We start from the raw sequence: 24034 nt of genomic DNA on the forward strand, positions 1-24034 counted from the left end.
CTATCTTATTAATTGTCCAATTTTTGCATTGCTTGAAAGCCAAGGCCATTTGTAAACTTCACCCCAAATTTAATTCCATTTGTCAGAAACCAATTCATCTAACCACCATTCCTTATTTGCACGTGACCTAAAAATCTTTGAGAAAAAATGTCTAAATTCGGAAAAAAAAGATTACAATGCCAAACTTATTTAAAATTTGGTAGTTAATATCAATAATTAACAAATCAACAAAAAAATGAAAACAACTTTATATAAAAAATATACTCAACAAAACTAATTAAACTTAAGGAATTTGTAATTGAACAATATGAAAAATTTATTAAATTTTGTCCCAAATGGTTTAAAATGTATCTATGTATAACGAAATGTTTTGGGTTTAATTTTGATTACTTTTTAGTCATAAAAATATACACAAGAAATTTTTTTTTCCATAATCACAATCAATAAATCACAGTGATCTAAACAGAGCTATACTCAAAATCAAGATTTTTTTTTAAAGTTCTACTTAATTCTTCTCTTTTTCATAGTGTTTTTTTTTATAAATATAAAAATGATATTTTGCATATTAATTTATACCATAAAAACAAACCTTAACTTTTTAATGCCATTTTAAATGTGAAATTGAATGTAGCTCTGAAAAGTTCAATCACAGGTATTCGTCAAAACAAAGATCTTAAAAATATTCCAGCCTCTCCCATACAAATTTTCCCCCACGAGGACTCAGGGTTGAGTCCCACTTATATTCTTAACAGATCTTAATTAGAAAGAAATGGGAATAGGTTTGAAATTGGGTGATGCCTTTTTTTTGATAACATGGCTGAACAGATGAATATAACATAATTTCATATTCATAATAATCTTTACAAATAACAACATTTAAACATCTTATATTCTTACAAAAACTTTAATAAATATCTAATATGTATAATCAAATTTTATTTGCTCTAAATATTTTAAATTTTTAATTTTTTTTTATTTGTTAAAGAATAAAGCATCTCTATATGACTTAATAAATGATAAAATTGTAGAATATGTGAGAATTAGGACGATATAATGAGCAAGGTATACCTGTAATGAAACCTGTATCTTTTACTAGGGCTGGGCCGGATATCCGGCCGGACACCGGATATTGAAACTATCCAGATAACGGATATCCAGCTGATTTCTAATGCCGAATATCCGGTTATCCGGCCATTTTCAATAACCGGCCGGATACCAGATATCCGGCAGTATTAACCAGCCGGATATCCGGAATCCGGCCAAAAAAGTATCCGGCCCAACCCTATCTTTTACTGAGGTCAAGATAAATTAGAAATTTTAAACAAATGCCGAAAAAATATGTGTATGACTATAAAAGTACTATTTATACTTGGTCTTTGTAATTGTAGGCTACATTCCTAGAGGCCTCTAGGGACACTAGGGTGTGTGTGGGGGGGGGGGGGGTCTGGAGTCGCACCCCCTACTTTAAATTTTGTTTTTAAAAAGAAAAAAAAATTTTTATGAGGGTTCATTTTTTCTAGGGGTGATTTCTCTTGGGGGGTGTTATCCTCCCCCAAAATAGATGTGAACCTTCACAGTACCTATGGGTAGCCACTAGAAAAACCATATCGGTTCAGCAGTTAGCAAGATCCTTTGGTACAAACAGAAAAAAAGACTTCCTGTTACTCTTATATTAATTACAAATCAACTAACAAATATTTTGTTTAAGTCAAACCTACATTTTTTATACTTAAATCATGAAAAATCCCATATTAAATAATTTTAAGTGAAAAAAAACCTAATTAGATTAAAAGAGTAATAAAGACCATGTATAATAATGTAATGAAAATATTGTACAAACTATATTTATGCATTTATTTGTTATATCAGTCCAAGGTTCAACAGGTTTAAAAAATTACTACCGCAAGATTATACAATAATAGTTTAGAGTTATAAATCTAACTTTAAAGAATTCTAATAATACTCTTATATATAACTACCCAGTGTTAATAAATAAATTTTTATTTAAAAGATTACTACAAAAAAAAATGATTTTAATTGCATAACCTTGCTTTTAAAAAAAATAAATAATCTTTGGCTTAGAAATTGTGCTTTAGACAATAACATATTATACAGAATGCAACAGAGTTACTAAAAATGTACATAAAGGTTATTATAATAACTAACATTTTTGTATTTTAATATATATTTTATATATATATTATTGTATATTATATTTCATCATGTATGCTTAATATATATATATCAATTATACCATAAAAACTTTTAATTCAAAAAGTCTTTAAAAATTTTCTCTTATAAACTTTAAAAAGCGTTGGGATATATTTTTTATAGTGGTATTGAATTTGCTGTTTATTTCTATTTTTCTAGAAATTATAATTTATTAATTATAATATTTTTATGAAAATAGTAAGAAAGACTGCAAACAGCATAATTACTACAAAAAAGGTACATACCTTAAAAAAACAGAAAAAATATAATTTACCACAAATTATAAAAAAAAGTATATATAACATATATATACCAAATATGACAAATTGTTTTCTTATTAAGAATATAAAATAAGCTCATAACTAATTTAAAAATAATAATTTGTTTAAATAGAAATGAGAGCAATATTTATATTATTAAAATAGTGTCCAATGTTATGTAGTAATATTAATTATTTATAATCTATTCAAACAGATTTAAAAAATATTTTTCAATGCCCTCTCTTGGCGCTAGCAAGAACTAAATAAAGAACTCCATATAGATGACATAAAAATGTGCCATCTAGCGTCTTAAAAGTCAACTAAATATACTTCATATCCGTGTAAGTCACCTTGTTACGTTTGTATTGGTCATAGCAGACGTTTGTTGAACCAAAGAAGCTCCAGGAATGCCTATTAAGACGCCACACTGCGCCATCTAGTGTCGCCAAAGTGAACTAAATTTACTCCTTGGACCACAGGCAGACATGGTTTCTACAGAGAGGATGAATGTTACACGGGTTTCTGCTCGCTACCTCCATATCTTCTCGCCGCCAGTTAATTGCAAGCTCTCCAAACCTAAAAAAGAAAACATATGGTTAAAAATGATAAAACACGTCATTTACTAAAAGCCATCTCGTGTCTTTTGATCAGCTGTTTAACAGTTGAGCTATTGAACTAATAATATGTTTTCTCATCTTACTTTCCTTCCTTAAAAATGAATCTTTTTACAGTGCCTATAAAAATGACGTCATACTGAACTGCCATTGGTCAATAAAAATGTATACTGGCCTGCCATTGGTAATTTAGTCTGTGTACTGGCTTATTATTGGTCATTTGTATAGTATGGCGTCATTATTTTGTAGGCACTATAAAAAGCTTCCTTAATACCAGAATATAAAAATAATTTCTCAAAAAGACAACATAAAATTAAGCTTAGTAATTTGTAAGGCATATTGTATTATACGGGGATCTAAAGGGATAAGACAATGGCCGATAAATTGTAGTACATCCTCAATGATGATACACAAAGTTTCACCTTCTGCTTATTACAATTCGTGATTAAATTGTTTCGACACTCAACTTAATAAAGCAACCAATCAAAATTCAATACAAGTCCCCAAAGTTATTAAGCCAACTAATAAGAAAGCGTTATTATAAAACTTTGGGGACTAGTGTAATAAACAGTCCATTGTCCCCTCAATCCCTGTGTTGTATTAAAGGTTGGTATTAAAGGTTTATCCTACTTCCAACTAGGGTTGGGTAGGATACTTTTTTTTTGGCGGATACCGGATATCCGGCTGATTTCTTATGCAGGATATCCGGTATCCGATATCTTACCAATGCTTGATATCCGGCAAATTACCAGATTCAAAGCCTTCAATCAAAATTTATTGATTTTCAAGAATTTGTTGATGAATTCTTGAGGCAAGGTTGTTATCTTGACATTATATGCTTAGGGGAAATATGGAATATAAAAAATGATGATTATGTTAAACTAAAGGGGTATGATTTTATATACAAATGTCGATCTCAATCTAATGGAGGTGGGGTTGGTATATATATAAAAAAAGGTATTGCATTCAAGGAAATAAAAGCTTTATCTAGATTTGAGGAAAAAATAATTGAAAGTTTAACCTTAGAGATTAGTATTGGGAAAAATGATAAAATATTTCTAACAAACGTCTATAGATCAAATTGTAAACATCCTAATCTAACTGAAAGTGAGCAGTTAGACAGGTTTATCAACTTGTTCTCTGACTTACAAGCAGATCTAAATAGCCGCAGATACCCTTCCTATATTATTGGGGATTTAAATTTTGATCTATTAAAATTTGAACAACATGATAAAACTAGATCACTACTTGAAAATAGCTTTGCAAATGGTTTCTTAGAATTAATCTCATTGCCAACTAGGATCACTCATACAAGTGCTACTCTCATAGATCATATTTATACCAATGATAATAAAAATAAGTTTGAGTCATTTATTATTACAGCAGATATTTCTGATCATTTCCCTACTTGCACTATTATTCTTGACAAAGTTAAAGAGTCTGGTCCTGTTTTTATTCAAACTCAAAATTTTAGTGAGGAAAATATTTCCTCTTTTAAACATGATATGTTAAATGCTGATTGGAGTTCTGTGTCTAATAATTACAGTGCTCAAGATGCATATAATAAATTCTATAGTATTTTTAATGAGTCATACTCAAGACATTTCCCATTTAAAAAAGTTAAACTAAATAAAAATATTCATAAAGTTGAACCTTTTATGACAAATGCTTTGCTTAAATCTAGAAAGACAAAATTTGAGTTATATGACATTAAACTTAGAGAACCAACTCAAGAAAACATTTCTAAATACAATGAATATAGAAAATGCTATAATAAAGCAATTAAAACAGGAAAAAAATTGTATTTTCAAAAATCTTTTGAAGAAAATAGGAATGATTTGAGAAAAACATGGTCAATATTAAGGGAAGCAATAAGGAAGCAAAATGACAAAAGTTCAGTCATAACTGAAATTTTTAGTGATGGGGTTTGCTATAAGGAGGGGAAAGATATTTCTAACAAATTTAATGAATTTTTTACAACCATTGCAGATGATATTACAACTAAAATAAATCCATCAGATAGAGACTGCACTTATTATACCACTGCATCTGACTCCATATTTTCATTTACTCATATTCAGCCTAAAGATATAGTAACAATTGTAAATGGTCTAGAGTCTAAATCAAGCCAAGACATGCTAGGTGTTTCTAATAAACTTATGAAAAAATCATTGAAAATATTGCTATTCCTCTCACTCACATTATAAATTTATCCTTACAGTCAGGCAACATTCCAAATGAGCTCAAAATAGCCAAAGTTTTGCCAATTTTTAAACTTAAAACAAAAGAATCGGATCTATTAAGTAACATGTCTAATTATAGACCAATAAGTCTTTTGCCAATCTTCTCAACAATTCTTGAAAAAATAGTTGCAAATAAACTTACTGCATATCTTGATGAAAATAACCTTATTTACAAACATCAATATGGCTTTCAGAAAAAAAAGTCAACCATACAGCCCATTTTTCATCTAATAAATGAAATTGTAAAGAATAGTAATGATAAAAAGTATACAGTTGGAGTCTTTTGTGATTTACAAAAAGCTTTTGATTGCTGTTCTCATAGAATCTTGCTGGACAAACTTTCTAAGCTTGGAATCAATGGTACAGAATTGACATGGTTTAAAAATTACTTAGCAAATAGACAACAATTTGTTTACATCAACAATGAAAAGTCTGATATGAAATATATTAACAAAGGTGTACCTCAAGGTTCTATTTTAGGACCCTTACTATTTTTAATTTATATCAATGACTTAGCTAAATGTACTACTCTATTTACATTACTTTTTGCTGATGATACCAGTTTTTTAATTTCGGGTAAAAACCTTCATGATATTATTGATATTCTTAATATTGAATTAAGAAAAATAACTTATTGGTTTAGAACTAATGAGTTAAGCCTACATCCATCAAAAACTAAATTTATGATATTTACAAAAGATGAATCAACAATTGACTTTGATAGCATTAGTATTAATCTTGATCACAATAATGATAACCAAAATGATCCAAATTTGGTACACAAACTTTCATATGTCAACTCAAGGAGTGAAACTCCTGCAATTAAATTTCTAGGTGTTTATCTAGATCCTAAATTAAACTTTAAATATCATATTGATATGATAAATAAAAAGATTTCACGCTCATTATTTGCTATAAATGCTGCAAAACATATTATTGGTGGAAAAGCATTGCAAACTCTATACAATTCACTTGTCCATAGCCATCTTACATATTGTGCCCCAATTTGGGGAAGTGCAGCAGCATCAACTCTTGATAAAATTGTAAAACAGCAAAAAAAAGCACTGAGAATAATCACCAACTCAAAATATAATGCACATACAACAATTTTATTTAAAAATTTAGAAATTCTTCCTGTAACTCAACAAATTGTCTATTCTAAATTACAATTTATGTTTGATTACGTTAATCATAGGCTTCCATGTTCTTTTGATAACATATGGATTAGAAATAGCACAAGAACAACAAGAGTCCTTAGAAATAATCAACAGTACAATGTTCCATTTGTTAGACTTGAGACATTTAAAAAATTCCCTTACTCTGATCTACCAAAGTTATGGAATGAAATCATTATTCCTAATACTAATCCTAATCCTGAAAATGAAAATAATAATAATAATGACGAGGTTATTTATACTTTTAGCACAGTTATGTCAAGAAAACAATTTTGTATGAAACTCAAAGATTTTTTGTTGGAAAAACTTAATTTTATTTGTAATAGAGAAAACTGTTCTGAGTGCATAAACAGATCTTGAAAATTGATTTCATAAAAAACCTAGTGATTTTTTTAAGTAGGGGGGGGGGTTGTTTTTTGGCGGGGAGGGGAGGGTTGAATATAGGGCAAAGCTCAAAGTGGCATTCTATAAAAAAATATAATTTTGAATTGAGAAATTTCTGTTTTTTTTTTTGAAAAATAATACAATGACAAAGGCTTGACGTATTGCTTTTTTTTCCTTTTTATGTTTTTTTCTTTCTCCTTTCTTTTTATAAAAACTTTACTTATTAATCTTCAATGATATTTTAAAACTTGAAATATGGTATTAAAATTATATACAACAATGATCTATCTTATTATTTTTCCTTTTTATTCTCTTTACTTTCATATTAATTTTGTTTTATTTTTCTCTAAATTCCTTCACATATTTTTTTTTCATTTTTCTTATTATTTACTGATTTCTCTAACATAATATAAATGTTTATTTGTGTTTTTTTTTTTACTTTTTTTTACCATCCTCACAACTCAATTTAACTAAATTAAAGTTTCAATTTTCCCTTTCACATTTAATTTGTTTTATATTCTTTTTTTTCTTTTCGTCTTCTTTAAAAAGGGGCTTCAGGAATCAAATACACTATCCCCATTTTGGTCAAGATAGTACTCCTGTAGCTCCTGGTGCATATCCTGAAAATTTTACTTCTTTTCCACCAATTTATATTTAGTTAATAATTAATCTCTTAGTATATATTATTTTATTTTGTATGAGACTAAACATCATAATGTAAACTCTAAATTGTCGATAGATAGCAGCAATTTAGAGTATTGTATGTGCTATCTCCTAAGCTAGGGGGTACCTGGCAGCACCAAATAAACATTATTATTATTATTATTCAGCCGGATACACGGATATCCGGCATTAAAATCCAGCCATATATCCGGTATCCGGATAGTTTCAATATCCAGTATCCGGCCGAATATTGAAAATTGCCGGATATCAAGTTTGGCCGGATATCCGACCCAACCCTATTTCCAACCATAATCCCTTTAATGTCTTTGTAGTCTGTAAAATTTTCTTACACAACTCAGGGATCTTAAGGGATAAGACAATGGACGGTAAATCAATAATATACACCCCTAATGATGATACACAAAATTACCCCTGTTTAAGATAAGAGTGGCAACCAAAGGTTTTAAGCAAATGAATAAGATAACATGGTACCAGCGTAATTTACAGTCTAATGTCTCCCCCCTCTCAGTAAAACATAAAGAATTTTAAGTACATTCCAAACTAGGCTTGTGTCGCACCATTTTTTTCAGGTTGGAGTGGTCTTAAGATGGTCTAAAATAGGTTAGGTTAAGTGTCCACTCCGACGTTTGTCCACTCTTACGTTTGGAACTCTTGCGTTTGTCGTAGGACCGTTTGGACGATTTTTTTAACTAAAATAATTTTGATGAGGAAATAATTAATTAATTTTGATAATCTACCTCAGGTCGATTGTTGAGTGCGAGTCAGACTTACATACATACACGTCCAAATTATTAAAAGCTGGAGTTAGTTACTCTATTAGAGTAAAACACAAGAGGGAGAAAGAGTTAAATTACTGTATCTCCCCATCGCAATCACCTTGCATGTGCAACTTTTCTATTGGGTCATTGAAAATCATCCAATGGTGTCGCTTATATCAACACAGCTAAGTAGCAGAAAATGATTTAGAAGCAGACGAAAGAGGTCTTTGAAAAAGAAAGGAAGGTAGTTGTCTGAATATACATCTATACTATAGATCTGTTCTCTTTATACATTTTAACCAAATTAAGAATACAGACAAAAAAGTTTGAGCTAAAATTTGTGAATTCGGTTCAAGTTTGAAATTGGTATTTACATAATTTATAAGTTTGTTAGCTTTGAGCATGGATTTAAAGAGATAAGACAATGGCTGATAAATGCTGAAACACAAAATTACCACTTCTGTAGATTACAATTAGTGGTTGAAACGTTTTGACACTCAACTTATTGAACTAACAAATGAAAACTAAATTAAAATCACCAAAATTGTTGAGCCAACGAATAAGAAAACGTTATTATAAAACTTTAGGGACTAGTGTAATAAACAGCCCAATGTCCCCTCCCTGACTTTACGTCTGTATGTACAAAATAAATTAATGCCTTCTGAACATAGAGTACAAATAAAATGAAAACATCCATCCTTATAATAAAGTAACAGGATTGTTTGTCTGTCTCTGTGTCTGTACCGAAGGATCTCGCTAACCACTGAACCGATCGGGTTCTTCTTAACATGATAGCTTCTCATAGGTCCCGGGAAGGTTTATAATAATTTGGATGGAAGGTACCACCACCCTCCCAAGAGAAATAAAAAAAATATCAAAAAAAATTAAATATTCGTAGAGACTAATCGCAATATAGAAATCGCACAATTTAAAAAATTTTTTCATTCTACTTAAAATCATGTATAGCAATGTAATACAGACAATTTTCCGCAAATATTAAAATATAAATCATAAATAAAACCAGTTTTGTCAGCCAGCACCTTATTCCACTCGGGGCTAGCAAAATTGGTCTTTATCTTATAATTTTTTTATTTTTATATCCGCGGAAAGTTGTTCATAATACAATGCGATAAATAACTATTAATTTTATTATTTTTGTATGAATATTGAATAACCTGTAACACTTGTAAAATTGTGCTAATAAATGTTTGTCTTGGCTTGCCCTTTACTAGATGTTGCAGAATATACGTGGATATTATGACAGGAGAAAAATTATCGTCAATTTAACTTGCTATTTCCCCTGTCATTTGTTGGTCAGTTCGTTTATGCAGTAGGAGAAATTGAGAATTGGGATTAGAGTAAAACACTAGAGGGTGAAAGGGTTAAATAACTGTATCTCCCCATCGAAACCGCCTTGTACAACCTTTCTATTGGGTCATTGAAAATCAACCAATGGTGTCGCTTATATTAACACAGCCAAGGAGCAGAAAATAATTTAGAAGCAGACAAAAGAGGTCTTTGAAAAAGAAAGGGAGGTAGTTGTCTGTATATACATCTATACTATAGATCTGTGGAATGGGGTGAAATCGTTTTTTCTCTTTATTTAGAGAACATGAAAATCTGGTGTAAGATCCAAGTAATAATAAATTAATTTGCCCTTTACAAAGTTGACGATGATTTTTAATCTTAATCAACTTATTTAAGATTGAAATCTGCCTGTGGAAGCTTGCAAATATTGAGGGGAAGAAAAGGAAGAAGATTAATATCTAAATGTTCTATTTTCCCCTGTGTTTTGTTCAAGTTTACTGTTTATATAAATACAACTTTTCACAAAAATAGAGAAATAGTTCAGCATTTCATACAATTTGACGAAAAAAACTTTAGTTAAGTTAAAACAGATTATGTAAAGGAAACGAAGTCGTCGTATTTTCACAGTAGCTTTTCTCCTATTTCTAGCCCCTGCGGGGCCATGCGGGGCCAATTGACTAACCCTGCGGGGCTATCACCTAACCTAACATAACCTTTCAAAAGCTACTGTGAAAATACTTCGTTTCTTTTACATGACCCGAAACAATATTATGTCCATTAACGCAGCTCAGCAAGAAGACAAAGAAAGTCCCTCAAAAAATCAGCATGGTACGTCATAAAAATGAGGGATTATCCATCTCTTTTTTAGGGTTTTTCTTTCCCACTCATCCTCTCCTCATCCCTCATTTTTATGACGTCATTGAGGGACTTTCTTCGGTTTATAGCTGATTCAAACTATTGATAATCCCAAACTAAACCAGAGTGTTAAAATTCATTTTTCTGATAGTGAGTGACATTAGGTCAATTGGGTCAAAATCATTTTTTTCTTTTTTTGTTATTTGCTTCGTTGTATGTACACCGCAAAGTTTGGATCAACAAGCAAACAATTTCAATAAAGCTTATTAAACTTGTTCATAGTACAAATAAAGTTAGAGGTGAAGAAATATTTCTTCAAATGTTCGGATTCATATAAAATAGAATTGGGCCGGATACTTTTTTGGTCGGATATCGGATATCCGCATAGGCGTCCAAGGGGGGGGGTAATGGGCCATTTGGCACCCCCAAACACTTTTGGGGGTGCCGTAGGCACCCCCAAAATTTTGTGAACAATACCCTCCCCAAAAAAAAATTACCCCTACCTTGGGGGTGGCGTAGGCACCTCCAACGATTTTGGGGGGGGGTATTTACCCCCCCCAAACCATTTTGGGGGGGTAAATACTCCCCCCAAAATAGAAAATCTCTAACAAAAAAAATTTTTGCGCGCTTCGCGCGCATTTTTAATACTAAATTTTTTATAAAATTTAAATTACCCCCCCCAAAAATTTTACCCCGGGGGTAAATTTTGGGGGGGGTAAACAAATTTTACCCCTGCCAACAGATTTCAGGGGGGGTAATTACCCCCCCCAAGCAAATTTTACCCCCGGGGTAAAAATTTTGGGGGGGGTAAAAAAAATTTGCGGCGCGCTTCGCGCGCCATTTTACCCCCCCCAAAACCAAATTACCCCCCCCTTAAAAAAATTTTACCCCCCCCAAAATAAAAAGCTTGGACGCCCCTGGATATCCGGCTGATTTATAATGCCGTATATCCGGTATCGTCTGGATACCTGGCAAACGTTCGATATCCGGCAAATTACTGGATATCCGTCATTAGAAATTAACCGGATATCCGTTTACCGGATTGTTTAAGATCAGGTATTCGGCCGGATATCCGGCCAAACCCGATATCCGGCAAATAACGTACATTTTGTTAAAACAAATAAGCATATGATGTAAAACTATTAAAAGTTCAAGTAAATTAACTCTTATATTAACCTATTCATTTTACTCACTTTTATCAATAAGTAAAAAGCAGGTAGTGATCGAGATAAGTGTAATAAAAACAACAAGAGTAATGTAATTTTATTGCCAAAGGGAGTGGCACCCCCCCCCCCCCTTCACAATCAACAAAATATTACCTGTAATACAGTCTTTTCTCCTTGACCATGGCGAGGTGACCCTTCCTGCCGTGCTTCTCTGACCCGTAGTGGTAGCGCATGGCCCGGGACATCTTCTCATATGTCATTTCTTCAGATCTAAATATATTTGAAAAATTAATAAAATTAGAAGATTTTTAAAAAATCATTCGAGGATTTATTTAGCTTAAAATCTTTTCTTTTTTAGGAAGGATTTCCTAAATATTACATAAAAAATAAAACTTTCTATTAAAATATTAAAATAACTTCTTAGTTTTTTAACAAAAAAAAGTTTGCTACCAACTTATCCTCCCATGAAATTGTGAATTATTAAAACAGAGTGTTTTCTTGACATATTATACTGCGACTCATACAGACTCATGGCAGAAAAGTTGTGGTAAAAAATATCTTCTGAAGTGACCTGTCCCCAATAAAATTAATATTAACCTGTTGGCTTTCATTTTGCCCCAAGTCTTAGCAAAATCTGAGGTATTGTTCACTTTGAAACATCCTGTCTCCTCATCTACCCAGGCAACCTAGATAGATAGATAGATAGATAGATAGATAGATAGATAGATAGATAGATAGATAGATAGATAGATAGATAGAAAGATAGATAGATAGATAGATAGATAGATAGATAGATCGATAGATCGATAGATCGATAGATCGATAGATCGATAGATAGATAGATAGATAGATAGATAGATAGATAGATAGATAGATAGATAGATAGATAGATAGATAGATAGATAGATAGATAGATAGATAGATAGATAGATAGATAGATAGATAGATAGATAGATAGATAGATAGATAGATAGATAGATAGATAGATAGATAGATAGATCGATAGATCGATAGATCGATAGATCGATAGATAGATAGATAGATAGATAGATAGATAGATAGATAGATAGATAGATAGATAGATAGATAGATAGATAGATAGATAGATAGATAGATAGATAGATAGATAGATAGATAGATAGATAGATAGATAGATAGATAGATAGATAGATAGATAGATAGATATATAGATAGATAGATAGATAGATAGATAGATAGATAGATAGATAGATAGATAGATAGATAGATAGATAGATAGATAGATAGATAGATAGATAGATAGATAGATAGATAGATAGATAGATAGATAGATAGATAGATAGATAGATAGATAGATAGATAGATAGATAGATAGATAGATAGATAGATAGATAGATAGATAGATAGATAGATAGATAGATAGATAGATAGATAGATAGATAGATAGATAGATAGATAGATAGATAGATAGATAGATAGATAGATAGATAGATAGATAGATAGATAGATAGATAGATAGATAGATAGATAGATAGATAGATAGATAGATAGATAGATAGATAGATAGATAGATAGATAGATAGATAGATAGATAGATAGATAGATAGATAGATAGATAGATAGATAGATAGATAGATAGATAGGTAGATAGATAGATAACACTTACCACACTAGGATTGTATGCTCGATTGTGTAACAGGTTGCGGATAAACACGTACAGCGGCGGCAGGGGTATCTTGGGCGCGTGCTTGCGCGGACGGCCGCGCTTACCCTTCTGGTTCAGAGAATTCTCATCATCGTCCAAATCGTCCCCTGTAAATTGGCGAGTATTGTCAAAAAATCAAGATTTTTAATCATTATAAAAATTAATTTTATAGAAATTTTGTCAATGAAGCTCTTTAGAGTGCCTATACAAAAAGACGCCATACAATACAAATGACTAATAATGGGCTAATAAACAAACTAAATTAACAATTGCAGGACAGTAAACATTTTAATTGACCTATAGTAGGCCAGTATGACCACCTAATTACCGAAAAACCTTTGCATTTGGTGAATAAAACAAAATAAAATTAATCAACAAAAAAAAAGTATTTTTTTCTTTATACCTAAACTCGTCTAAGAAACTTATTATTGTAAAAATACAGAAAATGTAATATAATGTAAAAATACAGAAAATGAGATATTTGAGGAAAATGAATGGTCAAATTATGTTGTGTAACAGTCTGAATTGACATTTTTTATGGTGTTCCTATGTCTTCACATCTATGCTTTGAAGCTTTTTATGGTGCCATAAAAAATGACGTCATGCTGGTCAATTAAAATGTATACTGGCTTGTCATTGGTAATTTGGTCTGAGTATTGGCCCTTCATTGGTCATTTGTATTGTATGAAGTAATTCTTTACTAGGCAACATTAAAAAGCTTTCTAAGCTTTAGATGAAAAATACTTTATTATGTTTTATTTATAATGTAGTAATTTACCTTGTAATTGTGCCGAGTATTGACTTCCCAATGGTGACAGCTGCTTGCCCATCCCCGGAGGTATCGGGCTCGTGGACAGGTCCCCATACCTGCGCCCGGGCAGACCCAACTCGGACGAGGTGGGCGGCCGGTCATAGGGGGAGGAAAACATGGGCTCCCGCTTGAACGGGCCGGCGCTGCTGCCCGGCGGGAAGGGAAGGCCGGGAAAGGCGGATTGTTCCATCAGATAAGGATTAACACTCAGGTTGTTAAGAAAGTTTCCAGCTTGCATTGTAGCGCTTTTACCATTCAACATCTTTTCAATGCGCATCTTGGCCGCCGCTTGCAGCTTCAGCAGCCCGTGCAGCTCACGGTCGTTAAATGGATGTGGTCCGCCGCCGGCCGCTGATGACTGCCGCAAGGACGACGTGGACGGGCTGGACTCGTCCAGGCCCGGCTCATCCTTCTCTACAGAGTCTGTTGAGGAGTTGTGCTTGACAATGACAGATCTGTGGTAGTCTGTTGCATGCGATATTGAGAGATCTTCGGTGCGGAACTTGCGATGGCTGAGTGACGGGTGGCAGCCGCCTGCTGTCATGTCTTTGTTGCTGTAGTCGTTCAGGTCACAATAATTTTGATTGAAAGTATTATTACCCTTGTTATCCTCGGACAAGTTGGCAAGATCATGGCTTGACATGCGTGGATGCTGGGCGTGCTGCTGTTGTTGCGGCGGAGGCTGCTGGTGCGGCCACAACCGCCCGTCAATGTTGCCGCGCGCCAGCACGGACGGACGTGCAGCCGCGTGGTGATGGTTGTGGTGGTCCCGCCCATTCAGATCGCTATAACCAGGTACATGTCCAAATCTTTTGTTCTCTACAAATTTAGCCTCTTGCTCCCTCACATCTCGGCCCCCCAGGTGATGATGGGAGAGGCTAAGACCCGGCCTCTCCCAGCCCAATGGTTTATTATCAAGCATGTCATCATGGGGGTGTCGATCAAATGGCGAGGTTGACAGTCTTCGTGGCATCCCCATGGACAACAAACTGTTTGGTCTGCCCATGTACATAGAACTGCCACTGGCTGACTGACCATCATCACTACCACGTGAAGGGCCTCCATGGCCAAAGGAATGTTGACCTCCATCGGAATCCTTGGAATAGAAGTCATCTCTGACAATTATTGGCCGTCTCATGGGAGACATGGGCTGTCGTCTTAGCAACAGTTGATCTTCTTGTGGTGGTGTAGGGGGGCGCTCCTGTTTTGGGGTGTATTTGGCCAGTGGTGATGACAACAGGGGGTTGTCATAATTGTTTGATATGTCCTCGGCTGTCTCCATAATGTCATCAAAATTTTTCTCATCTCCCTTGTCCAGATCAGGGTAGGAGGTGAGGCCTACAGAGTTGTACTTTTCTATGCTGCTTCTGTCCATGTGACCGCCAGAATGGGCATGCAACGAGGTGGTTGGTTCGGGTGACGTGTCCCGGATCAGTTGGTTGCGCGAATTGGCCAACATTTGGGCAAACAGGGGGCTGCGTCGCATCAGCTGCACGCCGTCAGGTGTTAGAGAAAAGTGTTGGACATCCTGGGGATGCTGGTTGTCATGTGACACCCTGCGTGCGTTAGATTCTGGGTCTGGAGACAGGCGGTGGTGGTAGCCACGATCTTGGACAACACCATACTGATGACTAGAGCTGCTTGGAGGGGATAATCTGGAATAGGGACTTCTGTGTTGTTGCTCCGAGGAGTGGGTAATGGCGGTGCCAGCCGCTGAGGCTGCAGCCATGGCCGCTGAAAAAGTGGTGAAGTGTTGTCGCTGAGGCTGTGGGGAGATGTTATGCAGCAGTCGGTGGGATGGGTGGTCGGCTGTTCTGTCACTGCCTGTCGCCGCGTTGGAAGGATTGAAACCTCGGCGTATTTCATACGGGGAATACCTTGGATTCGGCGACTTTCTGCGGTGACTTGGCTTGATGACAACTCTCTGAATGTCTGATCTCGTTCGATCGCCGCCGTCGGGGCCGTTGTCTGGCCGCCGGACGCCGTCACGGCCAACAGCTGCCCGGTGATGCAGGTCCTCAAGATCATCCTGCGCGTAGTGTCCAGAATATTTACCATATCTGTCGTCAATGTCCGAGTCCGCTCGGCGTAGTCCATAGTCAGGGTGCAGGTAGTTTTCTCTTGAACGCAGATAGTCCTGGCCAACTCTATCGGCGTCTCCTAGCTGTTCAACCTCGGTGTAGTCAAGAGCGCACGGAGCCTCAACCTAATATGATAAAATGTGTTACAAAATATAAAAAAAATCGTCAAAATAAGGACAAGTCTGTTTATAACAAAAAAGAACATAATTTTTAATTATATTATACAACAAGAATATAAAATTCTGAACAATTTGATCCTTTAGATTGTAAACCACTATTTTTTGATATAAAAATGTCATTAGTAAATCATTAATATAATTTAATTCAAATTAAATAGACTATCATAATGATTATTCAAAGGCATAAGTTTTTTTTGTCAGAGAAAATTCCCCAAATTTTTTTTAAAAATCCTACCTTAATGAGATGATGCTGACTGTCCTGTTGGTTGTCACCAGCTGCGGCCGCTGTGTTGTCGGCAGCCGAGTTGTCCCCCGGACCCGGCTCCTCCTCCTGCTTGATCTCTATCAGAGGATTCTCTACATTGGAGTAGTCGTCCTCGAATTTGGTTAGCCGTAGATCGAGGGCCTCAACTGGTTCATCCACATTATCCACCTGCAAATAAACAAGGATGAAAATATCCATAAAAGCGAAGCATTGAAACGGTAGGACAAACGAACATTAACACTTATATAGTGTCAAAACGGAATAATCAGAATATAAATGTATAAGAGTTGAAGCAAAATTGTAAGTAAATTTGAAAAACTGCTTAATACAGGATAATGGTTATGGACAAACTTACATTTTAGGACTTGATTATAGAGTTGCTTTACTTACAACATTATACTTTGTTGTCCCAGAAATCAACATACCAAAAATCAGATCAAAAACAAGTATGACAATATCCATAAGAAGCGGAGCATAAAAATATACGGAATGGATAAACCGACAAAGTCAGTTATAAAGCAGAGGTGAAAGTGAGGCAAACTAAAGATTTAGAGGGGATAATTTTGCCTTACTAAAATTTTCGTGGGGCAAAAGTTTTTTTTAAGAATTCACCTCTGATGTTTACTTCTTATAAAATAAGAGAGAGTATATGCAAAAACTAAAAGAAAATCACGAAACCTAATTTGTGTGTTATTTATTGTTCCTTTACAGTGCAACTTCTCAGAGGTTAAAGGAAGGTTTGAAAATATTTTTTGGAAGGAACCTTCACCCCTCCCCCCCAAATAGAATCCATACCCAGAAAAATCCATCTATTTTTCTTTTAATTTTTCCATCTAATACTATTATTTAGAGTAAGAGGTTCGTCCTCCCCGCTTGGAACGTAACCGCTTGTTAATTTGACTTTTCCCCTTAATTCATTCTGCAACACTGACAGTCAGACAAACATATAAGATATAATATTTGAGTAGCTTTGCTGAAAAATAAAAAAAATATTTACCTCGAATTTGTTGATGAATTTGCTTTTTAATTTAAACTGTAGGTTGGCTCTATCCACTCCTGACCAACAAAAAAGGCAATGTCGAATATCATTCTTGTTAGAAAGAAATTAAAAAAAAATTTATTCCAGTATGGCTTTGAAACCGATAAATATCCGTACTAAATCATACTAAAAAATCATTTATTGTGTCGTATTGTAGACAATTTTCCATGGAAATCAAAATCAAAATCATAAAACTAATACCAGTTTTGTTAGCATGGTCCTTTGTTCCCTAAAGGCAAACAAAACAGGTTTTAATGTTGTATTTTTTCATTTTAATATCCGCGGAAAGTTGTTTATAATATGATGCATTGAATAACTATTAATTAACACACCAAGTAAAAATCAACGTAAAGCATACATATGTTTTACTTTTTTGATTATTTGATTTCTTTTTCTGAACTGTTCTACATATGGCTTTTAATGAAAGGTTTTTTTTGTGGCTTGGTAATTATCTTTTTAGAGGATTTTTTGTTTCATACAACTTTTTATATATTAGTATATAATCTGTACCTATGGGATTTAAAAGAAACAGCGTAAAATGCCGCCAAAAAATGACGTCATAAATACAGTAACCAATGAGAGGCCAGAATAAATTTTAATATTGGTCAATTACAATTTATACTGGCCTATTATTGGTTACTTGTATTGTATGACGTCAGTTTTTTTGGGGGAACTTTACGCTGTTTCGATTTAAAAAAATATTTTTAAAAAATATCTTTTTTCACTAATTTTAGGATAAAATATTTTTATTGTAATAGCGTAATTTCAATTACTACTTACTGCTACGAGCGCCATGCTGCTAGCATTATAAATAGTGTAAATATTTGATAATTAGGTTTTACAGAAATTAGATTTCCAAGTGTTTTTTAATTATTCATGATTACATTTATTAGTAAGGTATATGGATTCATAAATTTAATTCATACAAAAATATGAAGTTGTTTTAGTAAACTTTGATTGGGTTAAAAGAATTTTTTTGTGGTTTTAAAGGGGATATTTATTAAAGTTGCTTGAAGAAATTTGGCTTTTTTCCTCAAAATGCGTCGTTGAGTGGTCCCTCTTATTTTCTAAAAGAAATATGAAAATATGGGAGTTAGGTTTTCGCTTATTGATTTAGGTCAGGTTATGTGTTAAGGCCTCCACCCCCATAGGGATTAGGCATCTTAAAAAAAACTAACCCCCCCCCCCCGCCAATTTATAGATTAAAAAGTTATTCTTATAATATAAAAATTATCTTTTTTTATTTCTTGTTCCCTGCTATAAAATTGTAAAGGTAAAAGGTACCTTTATTAACAGAAGGTGCTTTTCATTTAGTAATTCCATTTTATAATTTCAACTAGCGGCTACACCCCCTTGAAGCCTCTAGGGGCACTTAAGGTTGGAGGGGGAAAAGTCGACATCTTCGTATTTTAAGTTTTAAAAGAGTAAAAAAAAATTATTTTTAGGGGGAATGGGGGTGACCCTCCCCAAAAATAGTTTAAAACCTTCCCAGGACCTATAAGAAGCTTCACTGTAAAGTAGTGAACAATATCGGTTTAGTGGTTAGCGTGATCCTTCGGGACAGACAAAAAAACGCTTACTACTTTACATAATAGGATAATCATTTTAAAGAAAGTAAAATTGGAAACAGCGTTAATGCCCCCCCTAATATGACGTCATACAATAAAATGACTAATGAGAGGCCATTATAAATTTTACCATTGTTCAATTACAATGTATACTGGCCTATCATTGGTCATTTTATTGTATGACCTCATTTTTTTTTGGGGGGGGGGGGGCACTTTACGCTGTTTCGTAAAATTGAAGAAGGAGAAATTATTTTTGAACAATTAAACTCAAAAACCCAGACTTTAAAAAGACAAAAAATAGGCAAAACGTGAGAATATGCGTACTTTTTGGTTTATTTGGCGTTTTGACCAAAACAAAGCATTTGAAAAGTATGAAAAAGTTTATATCAGCTAAGCATTTAAAATATTGCATGATGTTACAATCATTACTGGACGCCCCCTTTCCCACTTGCATTTTAAACCAGGGACTAGGGGGACATTGGACTGTTTGTTACACTAGTCCCCAAAGTGCTATAATAACGTTTTCTTATTCGTTGGCTTAGCAACCTTGGGGACTTTATAATTAATTATAATTGGTTTGTATATTTAGTTGAGTGCCGAAAAGTTTCAACTAATAATAATGATCTTCTGGTCAGGCAAATTTTGTATCATAATTGGGGATGTACATTAATTTAACGACCATTGTCTTATCCCTTTAGATCCCGTTTTTCAACCCTTGCAAAGCTACGATATTCGATTTTAAAGCGGTAAAGGGACGGGTAAATTTATTGTATATAGTTTAGTTTTATTTTGTCAATTGAAATATAGGCAAACACATTATGCATATAAAGAATTCATATCAACGTTAACCCATTTTTTAGAAACTAATTTCTTTGTAAGTTGTCCGCGGATACGGAAATAAAAATCAAAAGATTGATATTCTTGTTTTTTTTTAACCGTAGTGTTTTCATTTTTTTGTTAGCTTTGTGCGTTCATTTTTCCATGAAAAATAACTGCAAATAGTGAAAGGAAAATTGCACTCGGTCATACTTTTTAACTAAGAAAACAGGCAGGAAAAGCACGTTTTCTCTGTTTCTATTCAGGCAGAGGGTAAGTAAGGCTGTTTTGTCACATTTATTATTAGGTTTATACTTATAAACTAAAAAAACAAAATATAGCGTCAGGGCGTAGGCGTATTACAGCGGAGTTTGCGGGTGGGGGGGGGGGGGGAGGTTATATCCCCACTTTCATAGAGAACATTTTAATGAGCCTGATCATTTAGGCATTTTAAGGTTTAAAAAAAACATGAAAAGTGAAATAAAACAATGAATACAATTTAATAAGATATGTTAACTTATAAGTTACTAGCGGTTTCGTCCCTAGCCTCTAGGGGCTTTGCCCCAAGAGGTAATTTAAAAAAATGATTTAAAAAATTAAGTATTTCTGGTGGTGCCATTTATTTTGAAGTAACTGCCTCAAAACTAATTTTTTTAATAGCTTAAAACCACCACAGGACCAATAGGTATGTACCCTGAAGAGTAGACATCATTCTACTGTTTGAGAAATAAGTACACATATCGAGTGATATTTATTTTTGAAAAAGATTTAAAGTTTCATTACCTAGAGGCTTTTAAAAATTAAAAATTTTATCTATAATACAAAGTAGAACGATGTCTGTCTGTCCGTCTGTCTGTCCGTCTGAAGCTTAAGATCTCAGTAACCACTGAACCGATTGGGCTTTACTCTTCTTGGAATATACCTACTGGTCCTGTGATGGTTTTAAGCTATTTTCTTGGGGGGTGGAACACCCCCAACCCCCCAAAAAAATTAAAAATACCCCCCCCTCAAAAAATTTTTTTTTTACTTTTTCTTTTTAAATCTAAAATATGAAAAATTAGGTTGATCAAACCTCTTGGGGCAAAGCCCCTAGAGGCTAGGGGCGAAGCCGCTAGTTCTTTAAATAAGGGACTAGTAGCTTTTACAATAATCCATAAAATTGTAGGAAATATTCCAGTCAAATGCGCTTATTAAGTCTAACTGTTCTTAATGTTGACCAAACGCATTGTATCATTAAAAACAGTTTGACCTAAAAAGCGCATTTGACTGGAATCATACTCACAACCTTACTGAATTTTGCAAAAGCTACCAATCCCTTTGTGAACTTTACATGCTACGCCATCGAAATATCCTAAATGTTTTGCCTTATTTTCAGCAAGTCAACGTACTTCCCAAATTTTCAAATGAAAACACACAAATACAACCAAAATTAGTGCAAATAAATTTAATTTGCTATATAAAATAGGAAATTCTCATTAAATTTCCACTAGACTATAAATACTTCATGATCCAGAACTTATGAATTAAAATTATCACAAGTAAATGGATTTCTTCTATAAATAAGTTTGAAACAGCAAAAAGTGCCGCCAAAAAAATGACGTCATACAATAAAATGACCAATGAGAGGCCAGAGCTGGATCTTTAAATCATTTTAGTGGTGAGCCAGATCGGGGTGAGCAAATTTTCTTTTGTCAATCAGAGCGCTGCATTTTATAAAATGCTGTGCTCTCATTGGTGGAAAGTTGGCTCATCCCGATCTGGCTCTCCACTAAAATGATTTAAAGATCCAGTATAAATTTTACTATTGGTCAATTACAATGTATGCTGGCCAATGATTGGTCATTTTATTGTATGATGACATTTTTTGGTGGCACTTTACGCTGTTTCAACGGTAACTTAATGATCATTAAGAAACTTAGACTTAAACTTTATTGCTGCACTTATTCTAAAAATAGTCGTCATTGTAATAAAAATCATGAATGAAAATACGAAAATTTGTTTTAAGCTAATTAAATCTTTAATTACCTTTAATTATGTATAAAGTAGGTATGTTTTTTTTTCTTCAAATAATTTTAAAATATTTGTATCTTTCATTTGACATATAAAACTTGTTTGAATTTAATCTTTTAATAACCTTTAATTATGTATAATGTATGTTTTTCATTTAAGAAATCGTTTCCAACAAAAAACAACACATTTTTTCCATATTAACCTGGGATCTTATGGGATAAGACAGAAAATAATAAATTGATACAACCCAAGACCATTATATATTTTACTAGCGGTTACGCCCCTAGAGGCCTCTAGTGGCACTTTAAATGTTTTTTTTTGTTCCAGTCTCTCTTTAAGTCTATACGATACCTACCAATGTTTTGTTCAAGTCTCTCAAATATTTTTTTTAAAAATTCGATTTTTCATGATTTCTCATGGGAGGGTGGTGGTACCCTCCCCCAAAATAGTTATAAACCTTCCCGGGACCTATGAGAAGCTACCCTGTTAAGGAGAACCCGATCGGTTTAGCGGTTAGCTTGATCCTTCGGTACAAACACACAGACACACAAACATCCTGTTACTTTAGTATAGGGATTTTGCTGTTTTGACATCTAATGGATGTTGCCATCCTAGTTTTCACAGAAAACGTGCAATATTATTATTATCTACATAAGGAAGTACTATTTTAGAATTATCATTTATATAAGTAGTAATATTTACCTAATTTTTTTCTTATCTTTCAATTCGCCAAAGATAATAATTTGCAAACAATTTTGAAACATTTATCCTTCTTCTTAATTTTACATAATTTTTCTTTCATTTTTCCTTTTGAAGATAAGAATATAATCTTAGAATTTTAAAACAAACTTTTAAAATTATTATAGTATTTTTTGAAAGTATATTTCATATTTTTCAAAAATCTACGAATAAAAATATTCTAAAAACCTTAATTCAAAGATAAATTCTAACGGTACACGATTTTTGTACAAGAATAGTTATTTCTCGCATCATTTTATAAACAGCTTTCCGCGCACCTCGGGGCTTAAAAACTGGATTAAATCTTATAATTGTACATTTTTATATTCGTAGAAAACTGAATATAATATGATTCTAGACATAGTTTTTTTCGTATGGATGAGAACCGGTTCTAATCCACCGGATTAGAATCGGTTTCGAATAAATTCGAGAGAAGAAAAAAATATATTTGTTTCCAAAAAAATGTAATTATCATTGAGAAATTACTGTTTATTTTATTAGCCGAAAAGTTAGAGGAAAAATAATTTAATTTGTGATTTAAAACCACCGTAGGTCACGTGTCAATGTTTGAAAAAAAACTATTGGAAAGAACAAAAAAAAATACAATTATTTGTTAGGAAAAGTTAAGTTTTCGAGGAAAAAAACAACCAGAGGTGGATTCTTAAAAAACTTTTTAGCTCACTGCCTCACTAAAATTAGTGAGGCTCGCTAAAAATTTCTGTTAAAAATCCTCCAAAATCGCATTAAAAATCTACCAAATTAAATAAAATCTGATGTTAAAAACCCTTTTATGATTTAATTTAATTTATGTAGATTTTTTTATGCGATTTTTCACAATTTTTTTTAGCGAGCCTCACTAATTCTAGTGAGGCAGTAAGCCAAGAAGTTTTTTAAGAACCCACCTCAGAAATAATAAACAAAGCTTCAGTAATGACTAGGTAACAAGGATGACAACATCCATAAAAGCGAAGCTCTGAAACGGTAGGACAAACGGACATTAACACTTGTATAATGTCAGAACTGAATAATCAGAATGCGAATGTATAAGAGTCAAAGCAAAATTGTAAGTAAATTTGTTGAAAAACTGCTTGATACAGGATAATGATTATGGACATACCTACATTTTTAGGACTTGATTATAGAGTTGCTTCGCTTATAATATTGTACTTTGTTGTCCCAGGAATC

General features: G+C 33.3%; 1 protein-coding gene across 1 annotated transcript in view; it reads right to left on the bottom strand.

The window, feature by feature from the left end:
* Positions 1 to 517: 517 nt before the first annotated feature.
* LOC145325925 (uncharacterized) overlaps positions 518 to 24034 on the bottom strand; it is a 158443-nt gene continuing 134926 nt past the window's right edge. The window contains exons 6-12 of the mRNA XM_080168936.1: positions 17676 to 17734; positions 16649 to 16846; positions 14121 to 16359; positions 13304 to 13449; positions 12256 to 12344; positions 11812 to 11928; positions 518 to 3047 (exon numbers count right to left, since the gene is read on the bottom strand). Of these exons, the coding sequence (XP_080025062.1) occupies positions 2933 to 3047; positions 11812 to 11928; positions 12256 to 12344; positions 13304 to 13449; positions 14121 to 16359; positions 16649 to 16846; positions 17676 to 17734 (2963 nt within the window). The 3' untranslated portion in view covers positions 518 to 2932. The remainder of the gene's footprint in view (positions 3048 to 11811; positions 11929 to 12255; positions 12345 to 13303; positions 13450 to 14120; positions 16360 to 16648; positions 16847 to 17675; positions 17735 to 24034) is intronic.

The sequence above is a fragment of the Acartia tonsa genome, chromosome 8, assembly GCF_053477335.1.
Source record: "Acartia tonsa isolate MP-2025a chromosome 8, ASM5347733v1, whole genome shotgun sequence".
NCBI lineage: Eukaryota > Metazoa > Arthropoda > Copepoda > Calanoida > Acartiidae > Acartia > Acartia tonsa.